General features: G+C 36.8%; 1 protein-coding gene across 2 annotated transcripts; it reads left to right on the forward strand.

Moving 5' to 3' along the window:
- Nucleotides 1–6,653: 6,653 nt before the first annotated feature.
- On the forward strand, nt 6,654–8,741 carry LOC101659997 (olfactory receptor 7G3-like). Of its 2 annotated transcripts, XM_030888256.1 has the most exons (2): nt 6,654–6,679; nt 7,829–8,741. In XM_030888256.1, the coding sequence occupies exons 1-2, from the start codon at nt 6,654–6,656 to the stop codon at nt 8,739–8,741; spliced, it is 939 nt and encodes a 312-aa protein (XP_030744116.1). The 2 variants fall into 2 exon arrangements, with proteins under 2 accessions (XP_030744116.1, XP_004714288.1); XM_004714231.2 differs by lacking the exon at nt 6,654–6,679 and having other exon boundaries at nt 7,770–8,741.
- Nucleotides 8,742–10,853: the final 2,112 nt, after the last annotated feature.

Consider the following 10,853-nt stretch of genomic DNA (forward strand, 5'->3'; position numbering starts at 1 on the left):
ATGCCACCAGGTAACCTAAATCCCTTAGTTCCTTTTTTGGACATGAGGACAGTAGTTTCTCTCCAAGTTCTTCCAAGGGAAACACTGACATGCTTCTTTGTATCACATGACCGTACTCTTACAGCTCCTACTTCACCAGTCTCGTACTCTGTATCTACAATGGCAAGGATCATCTATCCATTCACAAAGTAATGGCTGTTCCACAATTATTTGACATCTACTTGCACTCTTGTGCTGATGGTGGGGAGGAGAGTCTATTATCTCACATTTGCTTCCTCTCTGTGGTTCTTGAGGTATCATCTTTAGGAGTGCTTTGCTCTGGGGGTGAAAGTGGATACCCAGACACCATTACCTGAGGTCCCCACCAGATTATTTGTTCTCTTTATAACTGTACCAAGTTAAATTGGAAACACAAAGATAATGAACTTAAAAAAAAGACTACCTCTTAATTTTTCAAGAACTGCTGAGATCCTTGCTGTAGAGCTTCAGGTGATTTTAAGTGACACAATAAACATACAGTAAACTTCCATTTTGTGATCCTCTTTGTTGCTCTTTTTTCTCCCAGTAGCAGCAGCTTCTTTGATGAGATAGTATCCCTTATAAATGGTTTCATATTTGTAATTCTTCATTCTTCCTTATCCATTGTCCACCATTTGAATGTATATGGGGTGATTGAAACACTATTGCTTCAGCCAGGTACATCTTTGTCTTCAAAGTGACATCTTGCTGTTCCACGCTTCACAAAGATCTTTCGGAGCAGATTGCTCGATGCAATGCATTCTTTGTTGTATTAGGGCTGCTTCCAAGGGCACTAGTTGTGGATCCTAGTAAAATGAAACACCACCTAACTTCAAACGTTTCACTGCTTATCAATATATTGCTTATTGATCCAGATGTGAGGAATTTTGGCTTCCTTATGTTGAGATGTAATTAGTGCAAAAGGGTTTATAATTAATGCAGAAGGCTGATCTTCTCAATAATTTCTTCATGCCTTGTGCTCCTTCAGAGTGCGAGGTTAGATGATTTGTGTATTATAAGTTGTTTATGAGTCTTCCTCCAATAGTGATGGCATGTTTCTCTTCATACAGTCCTGATTTATAGATAATTTCCTCTACAATCCAAGTGATTGTAAGTACGGTCATCTGTGCTTTAAGGAGGCCGCTTTTCTTCATTTATATTTGAGTGCCTTCCAATCTGACACTTAAACAGTGTTCTGCTGATGGTGGGACTCAGACACCTATTGCTTTCTCCAGCTCGTTTTGGTTATTAAAAATATATTATTTTTATTATATACATAAAGTATATTTTTACACTTTAAGTTGGAATCAGATTTCCTGATATCACTGATGAGCTAGAACCGCTTTTAACTGCACATTAAAAAAGGGAGAGAGGTGTGTAAGGTATGTGAGATGTTGAGCTTCAAATGTTCTTCATAGGGTTTCACTGACCAATTTGTTCAGAATGTAGATGATCAGGTACTCATTCCTACTCTATTTACATGTGTGTGAGAGAAAAAGACAGACAGAGAGAAAGAGAGATAGAGACAGAGAGACAGAGAGCTTGTGTGTGTGTGTGTGTGTGTGTGTGTGTGTGTGTGAGAGAGAGAGAGAGAGAGAGAGAGAGAGAGAGAGAGAGAGAGAGAAAGACTTGTTCAAACCTACCCATCATGGATTTCCCTGTTGCCATTTGAAACATTAGTGGCATAGCTTCCGTAGTAACAAATGAATGGTGGTAACTGACATAATTGGAAGGAAGAATCTAATGAATGTTGTTGCCTATCTTCTCTTAGAATCAATCACTAATCCAGCTGACTTACTTTTCCGTAAACTATTCTTTTGAGCTTCAAATTTATGGTAATGTTTTATAATCTTCACCTCAGATCCAGATTATTAATTTAGATGGATGCTCTTATCTGATATCTACTGACTTTGGGAGGAGTTGGAAATATTTAGAAGGCAACGAACTTTATTCAGAAGAGGGTATTAACAAAATTAAGGAAAATTGTGAATTCTGATTCACTATTTGAGTGTATTAACCATATACTCTTCAGAGGTATTAATAGAATGAGAGAGGTCAGGAGAACCAACTGAGAAGTTTGGAAATCTGAGTTCAAGTGAAACTGCTGTTACACAACGACTTATTACATTGTGTTTTTTGACACATGCCAATGTGTATTGCTAGGTTGATGAGGGTGGCAGCATTAATTAACTTATTAATAACCAGGCTTTTATATGATTCTCAAGTATTCCAATGTTCAATAACCTATGTACAATGTGTGACATAGAGTGGATGCTAAACCAAATTCTGATCCTTCATACAAAGTGGAGTGATTAGACAAAAGAGAAGAAGGGTATGAGGAAGGAAAGTATCACAAGAAAATATTTGAATATTGACTTCGGTTCATAATGTGAATGAGAGCATTTTTTGAAAGCAGTGGTTTTGAAACTTCAGCATACATCAACATTAACTGGAAGTCTTGTTCAAACATAAATTGATTGTGCTCATTTAAAAATTTATTATTAGTAAACCTAAAATGTATAGTAATAACACATATTTCCAACAAGATTCCAGGTTATGCTTTTGCTGGGTGCCCAAGAATCATCTTTGAATGATTCAACCCACCTTTGAAAGGGTCAACCCACGTTTTCCATCAGATTCAAAAACAATATAGAATCTAGAAATGAGAAAGAAGTTTCAGAATGTATTGTTTCTGAGACTGACAGAGGATACAGAACTGCAGTATCTCTCTTTAGTCTATTTCTGTTCAATCATGGTCACCTTTCTTTTCTTCTAATAGTTTTTTATTGTCATATAATTCACATATCATACAATTAAAACTCTAATCATATAAAGAAGAGTTGTACAATCATCACCACATTCAGTTTTAGAAAATTCCTCATGGTAACCTCCTTGAGAAATATTTATCAATCTAACATCCACTTCCTTACCCCTTGTATTTCTTTTCAATTGCTCCTTCCCTGGCATTGGTAACAGCACAACCACAATACCAAAGTTCCAGGTGAGTCTTCAAGAATAGAATCAGAGTATCGCTTACACAGGATGACTCTTTTGTCTTCTTGTTATTTTTAAAGCTTTCTCAGTGTTTATTAAGTCTTATACTAAATCAACAGTGGCTCATTTTATAGACGTCATCCCATGGTGAACATGTTTAATAAGGTAAAACAAATCTGACATGGGCAGCTTATTCTACTGCAGACAGAACAGTAAGATAACACCTGCACAGAACACTACAGAGACATACATACACTTGCTCAAAGTTTTCATATGACCTAGGTTGATTATCAAACTACATCTCTTAAGATTTCTACAGTAGAGTTGGATTGTAGTTCCCTACAATTATCAAACTACATCTCTTAAGATTAATACAGTAGAGTTAGATTGTAGTTCCCTTATATTTTAATTACAAGGGCCGTGACATTGACAGTTTCACTGACATTAGCAAACTAGCATAATATATTCGAAGAATAAATTGAACATGAAAAATCAGTAAAAATAAAATGGAGGGGAAGGGGAGAGAGGATGAAAGTATTGTTGGATTTGAAAAGTCAAATATGTCTAGGCATCTGGTTGTAAGAAACAGAATTTATAAGTTTAATTAATACAATAGTTTTTTTTGAAATTCAAAAGTTTACAAACTGTGGCTTTAGGCCATAAACAGTATCAGCTCTTCTGGATCAAAAAAGGCCACAAGAGTTAATATACTATTTACTCGACTTTATTTTACATTACACTAGGTGGTGGATACCAGCAATCCTCCTTAATAAAGTTGACAATTAGCTGCAATCAGACTGTTTCTAATAATGGACATTTTTTAAAAGAGAAGTATCCATCAAGTTCTTCTGAAATCCAAATATACAATCATCTGAAAACCAATAGTTAGAAAATAACAGTCAGTGTATGAAGCCAGGTTAAAACGATGAGAACAGTAAAGGTGGGATGTGGCTCAGGCTTTACAGTTTGGTTCAGCTGAGCCTTCAATGTCAGAAACCTGTTCCTTCAGCTTGCTCCACTGCTCAGAGTTTAAAGAAATAGTGTTTCTTCCTGGCTTCATTTCACCTTCTTGATCGATCCAATATTCTCTAATACCAATCAGGGCCTTCACTACCAGAATCACTGCCAGAGGAGCTTGAAGAAGCCAGTTCCTTGGATTCAGGCAGGGCTCTGTTGGGGCATCGGAACAGGCTCCTGCTTGCTCGCTCTTAACTGCCCTTTCGGTTTTTCATGGTTTAAAACATTGTCTTGGCGTAATGTCCTTTGACTGCTATGGGGTCATCTGTCAATCCACTACGTACATCATCATCACGAACTCTGTGTCTGTCTCCCCTTTCTCCTTGGTAATTAGTCTTGTAAATATGCGACTTCATAGTTTGAGGACATTGCTCAAGCCTGGAAAATCCTCACTTTCAGTGAACTTTCTCAGATCCACAGATGTTCCTATTCTAATACCCTCACCAATTACATCATCGTACACTTTGTGGCTGCTATATTTAGTGATGTTCTTTTCTCTAAATTTACAAAAAATTTACGGATAATTTTGCTGAGTATATGATTCATGGTTGGAATTTTTTTCTTTCAGGATTTTATGTATGCCATAGTATTTCCTACTTGCCTATATAGATTCTGTTGAGGAATTAGAGGTTATTCCTAGTGATTTCCCTTTGTAGGTAATATTTTGCTACTCTAAGGCTGCTTTTAGTTGTCTTTCCTTGTTTTTGTTTTTGGAAAATTTGATTATGATAAGTGGTGATTATTTTCTTCTTGGCATACCCTGTTTGGAGTTCATTAAGCTACTTGAATACTTATCCTCTCATTAGGTAACTTTTTCCCAGCAATTATTTGACAATTTTATCTGCATTTGTTGCTGTTTCTTCCTCTTCTGGAATTTCTATCACATGCAAGCACATTTTTTTGATGTAATCCCACATATTTCTTAGGTTTTCTTTTATTTTTTATATGGATCTACTAGATTAATATTGACAGCCTTATCTTCATGCTCACTAATTTGGCCTTCCATTCATTCAATTTTATTTATTCATTTTGACGTTTTCTTTTTCTGATATATAATATTCTCATTTGCGTGTGATGTTTTCATTTGATGTTTAATTTCTCTTTGTATTTTCATCTTTTCTTGTTGTGTTTTTCTGAATTCTTCTAATTTTTTCCTTTGGTTTCCTGGATTTAGTGTGTAGTTTTTTCAATCTGCCTCTCAATCTATTGAGAGCACGCAAGTATCATTCTTGAGAATTTCTTATCAGGTAATTCTTATCACTTTTCTTCTCCAGGAATATCTATTGGCTTTAATATTTTTCAATGGTTTGAGTCAATTTTTTATTTCTTCATGTGAACTTCAATTGTTTATTGTGTCTGAGACGTTGTGTTATTCTTTTGTTTATATTTTTGCTATAATTAGTTTGTACTGGAGTTAGCATTGGGCCTTGCACAGTAAATATATTTGTCTGAGATATGAGAGTGGCTGCATCATGTGGTACGATTGTCTATATTTGGTTGGAACAAAAAGAGAAAGAAAAAGGAGAGTTAGAAGAAAAATCACCCTCGGTATTTTTTAAGAAGAAAATATTTCAAAGGAAAATATTTTATAAATAAACTGAGGACAGCAGACAAACAATAGCAAGAAAAAAAATAATTTATTGACTAAAACAATAACCAGGGTAGCAAAAAAGAAAGGAGAAGACAGAAAACAAGAAACCGTGACACAATTAGGAAGATGGGATCAGAAAAGAATGGCGGAAATTAGAAAAGTAATGGATTGAAAAAAGCAACATAGAAAAAAGTAAGGAGAAGGGAGGGGAAATGAATTCCTGAAGAAAACAATGCACTTAGGAAAAGGAAAGGAAAGAGAGGGAAAGTTTGTTTTTTTTTAATTAAGGAAGAAAAAGAAATCACGGAATAGATGAAATTGGGCAGGAGCTTTCCGAGTAGAAACAATTGGAGGGCCGAGTTGTCACCGGTAGGTTGCTACAGGGTAGAGGGAAACAGTGAAGGGTTTGAACCACCCTTGGATGGATTAAGCTGGCTTATCTTTTACCTGAGACTAGACACCTTAGTTCAAATTAGTTCATGCAGGCTCAGATGATGGCTGGGGTCAGGGTGCTTGTTTGGGGAATGAAATTCCTTTAGATCAAGGGCAGCTTGGGTGAGGTGAGTGGCTTCGAAAGGGCTTTTGCCCACTTGTGTTGCCCTCTAATTGGCCCTATTTCCATATCTTCAATTTTTCGTCAACAATGGTGTGGAGCTTGCTCACATCCATATGTGTGTACATTGTGATAGGAATTATCTATAGCTATACAGTTCTTATCTCAGTCACCTCCTAGAGTTTGTATGGGATGTAACTGGCTGCTAAATGGGTTAAACTATGCTTTGGCTAATTCTGTAATCACCAGGACAGTATAGAGAGCTAAGAAATATCTCACTTTTCTCATCATCATTCATCAGTGTATTGTTGTATTGGCAATGATTGAGCAGAGTTGATGATGTTTGTGTTTCAGCAGGCCAGTGAGAGTTTTGCCCATCATTTTCTTATTTGGTCTAGTCTACTTTTCTCTTGAATGACTCATTATTTCTTTTTTTTTGACATGATCCAGCAATATAAGAGTAAAGCATCTGATATATCAATGGAAAGAAAAAATCTTAGTGGTGAGTTTTGTGAAAGTTCCCTTCATGTCCTTGTTCCTCAGCTTATAGATAAAGGTGCTCATTAAAGGGGTAATCACAGTGTGCATTATGAGGCTATCACACTTTTCTGAGTGGAGTGACTCAGAACCTGAAGAACTAAGATACACGCCACACCTGTCCCATAGAATAAGCAATCAACTATGAAATGATCTACAAAGGGAAAAGGGCTTACACTTTCCAATAGCTTATGTTCTATTTTTCATCTCAATCAAATGGAATACACCTTCCTTTCTTTTGAAGATAGGGATTTCAGATTCACCATCTTATCTGTTTTCCTACATCATTGTTGTCAGTGGTCTGTTTATGGCTGTATTGTCTAGAGAAACAAAACCAGTGGCACTCGTGTGTGTGTTTGTGTGTGTAACAGGGAACTTACTATCAAAAAAGCATCCCAGTCCAGTTCAACTCAAGACCATGGGTCTGATGCTTGCTGGAGCCCTCTTCGGACAAACATAGCCAATGGCTGATGGCATGCAATGGTGAAGTGTGGTACAAGGAGATCACAGATCATTGTTGGTGCAGAGTCATGTGGATCCAAAGTGGGTGGAGACATGGCAGGGCACAGATATCTTTGAGGTTGGCTCCCAGGGTCAGCAGCCCACTTGGGGCTGCCTCTGCATGCGGACACTCAATCCCAGAAAGGATTAAGGTGAAGGTCAAGAAAGAAGAGTTCTCACTGTCTTTCTTGTAGAAAAAGCCACACCGCCAGGAGGCAGCATCTGGCTGTGACCTGATTGATAAGATGGACTGCACTCCTACACGTTCATGCGAATTGAAGTTGATATAAAATCTAACTACTACAAGGTTTGGAGAAGGTTAAATGACTGTTTTTTTTTTCAGAATTAGGTTTTCATTTTTTTCTCGGCATCTTTTTTATATAAAGTGTTTACCATTCAGTGACTCCATGAAAAGAATATGTAGCAATGAAGAAAATAGTGAGGGTAATAAAGGTAAGTGATGGAGAGGAAAGGAAGACAAGAAAAAGAAGCATAAGCAGATATTTAAAACTGATTTGACAAGAGGAAAGAGATTTATTTTGCCGTTATTTCCTTTCCATTTCCATCTTTTCTAGCACATTGATCAACAGCATGGCAATAGGAAACCTATCAGATAGGACAGAATTCCTGCTCCTGGGACTCTCACAGGATCCAGAACTGCAGCCCCTTCTCTTTGGGATTTTCCTGACCATATACCTGATCACTGCAGCTGGGAACCTGCTCATCATCCTGGCGATCATCTTTGACTCTCACCTCCACACCCCCATGTACTTCTTCCTCTCCAACCTGTCCTTTACTGACTTCTGTTTCAGCACCACCATAATCCCCAAGATGATGGTGAACATCCAGACCCAGGACAAGTCCATCAGTTACATAGGCTGCCTCACTCAGATATGCTTTGTCCTGACTTTTGCTGGGCTGGAAAACGGAATTCTAGTTATGATGGCTTATGATCGATTTGTGGCCATCTGCCACCCACTGAGATACACGGCCATTATGAATATCAAACTCTGTGCACTTACGGTTGTATTGTCCTTTGTCATTAGTGTTCTGGATGCCCTCCTCCACACGTTGATGGCATTGCGGCTGTCCTTCTGCACAGATATTCAAATCCCCCACTACTTCTGTGAATTAGCTCAGCTTCTCAAACTTGCTTGTTCGGATATTCTCATCAATAACATCTTGGTTTATGTAGTGACCAGTCTTTTGGGAGTTATTCCTCTCTGTGGAATAATTTTTTCTTACACTCAAATTGTCTCCTCTGTTATAAAAATTCCATCAGCTAGTGGAAAGTATAAGGCCTTTTCGATTTGTGGATCACACTTAATAGTTGTTTGCTTATTCTATGGGACAGGTTTTGGGGTGTACCTTAGTTCTTCAGGTAGCCACTCCTCTCCGAAGAGTGCAATAGCCTCCATAATGTACACTGTGGTCACCCCGATGATGAACCCTTTTATCTACAGTCTCAGGAACAAGGACATGATGGAGGCTTTGGGGAAGCTCCTCTCTAGAACACTTTCTTTCCATTGATCTGTCAGAAGCTTCACCCTTATGTTGCTGGCTTAGAGGGAAATAAATAATGAGTCAAAGAAATCTGACCAATGTCTTTGAAAACAGGAGACCAGAGTTATGATGGTTAAAGTTGAGAGCTTTGGAATCACCGTGATTTGAATCTGTTTTGCCGAAGCTCCATGGTGTTTAAAAATTAATTTCAATCCTCTAAGTTGTTTCCTTATCTATAAAATTGTCAAAATCACATTGGCTCCCTATTTGGAAAAGATTGGGAAGATTTAGATACCTCAATTTTCTCAGTGAGAATGTTTTAGTTATGTGGAAGGAAAAGTGGCAAACACAAGGAAAAGTGTTAGGTGGGAAAAACTATTAAAATAAGTATTTTTGTTCCTCACAAAGAATTCAGACACAGAGTGAGCTCAGGTACAGAAATGGCAGTCTGCTGTTTGCTCTCTCATGTGTTGGCTTCCTCCTCAGGGTGTTCCCTTGATGTTCTCCAAGTACTGCAACTGTGCACACGTCATTTCTAGACCCAAGAAGGAGACACAGTGCATGGCTGCCACTCCTTCCTGTCTTTATCATGGAGAGATGGTATTTCCAAAATATTATGCAGAAGCCATTTTTTTCATCACCAGCTAGAATTGGGCCATGTGCACCACATACGTCTTCTCTTGGTTTACATAAGAAATCACAAATTTGCAAACGTAGTGGCTGAAAATAATACAAGTTCTCTTACAGTTATGAAGGTCAGATGCATGAAAGCAGCTTCATCAGTGTAAAGTAAATATATTGGCACCCTTTGCCTATTGTGAGTAGTACAGCCATGAATAGTGGTATATGGCCTTTAATTTGTATTTTTGCTTTCATCAGTTCTTTTGGGTATCCACTGAAGTTTGGGAGTTTGGAGTTATATGAAAATTCAATGTATAATTTTTTAAAAGAAACTGCCAAACTTTTCCACAGCAGCTGTACCATTTTTACATCCATGGGCAATGGTTACACAATCCCCTTTTTCTATATCCCCCTACTAATAGGTGTTATTTACATTAAAACAAATCACAATGTTCATATTGAAGGTAAAGTGAGGGTGAATTTCATTGCGGTTTTGATTTTCATCCTTTTACTTTTACTCCTTTGAGCATTTATACGTACTATATGAAATATCTAGTAAAATCTTTTGCCATTTTTTATAAATTGGGTTGTTTGCTTTTTGGCTGAATTCTATAATGATCCTAAAATCTTATATTTATCATTTCCTATTAGGTCAAAACTGCTGTTATTTGATCATTTTTGCTCTACAACAATGGAATTTTCATGACATTCGACCACATTTTTATTGTCTATATTTGTATATCTACACAGTTGATTAATATATCCCTTTATGAACTTAAAATTTTAGTAGGGATTTATGTCATGATCACTTGTCTCAGGTTCAATCTTGGCTTGGGCGTAGCATTATTCCATTTGCTTATTTTCAAGGCTGTATAATTGTGAATGCTATCTTTTATGATATAGATGGAAATTTTAGTAAGTGGTGTTCTCTTATAAATAAAGCTGTTAGAATGCCCCCTGATGGGAAAGACACAGAATTGTATGCCTAGGTAGAGTTATGGTCTATAGGAAAGTGCCTGTTCTCTTTTGTAGTAGTTTCAAAGAGCTGTTCTGTGATAGAATCAACTTACACTCCCATTAGAAGTTCCAATTGTTCTATGCTATCACCCACACACTATAACTTTCTATTGAAGCCTAAGTAGATGTAAAATATTATTCAGTACGTTTACACTTAGCTTGTTTGTAAAAAAATGTTATAAAGATAAATTCACATTTATCTTCCAAGCATTTTGTGTCAGTTTTCATTTGATGAAATAGTTGTTCGTAGTGTATCTATTGTACTATTTACATTCTTTTAATTTATATGGGCTCTTTTAAATAGGGATATTTATAATTTGTTATGTATTACATTGCTAATTTATTCTTAGGTGTATGGCATTTAAAAGTATGTTTTACAGTAATGTTTTGGTAAACATATGTGCAAGTTTTAAGTTTGAATAAACAGTTCACAGATAAAATACAATAAAGAAATAAAGCTTATTTCCATTAACTTTTTGAAGTGCCCTCATGTAGTTGACT

The sequence above is a fragment of the Echinops telfairi genome, unplaced genomic scaffold (genome assembly GCF_000313985.2).
Source record: "Echinops telfairi isolate 266 unplaced genomic scaffold, ASM31398v2 ScPeMD7_7459;HRSCAF=8497, whole genome shotgun sequence".
In the NCBI taxonomy this organism is placed as follows: Eukaryota; Metazoa; Chordata; class Mammalia; order Afrosoricida; family Tenrecidae; genus Echinops; species Echinops telfairi.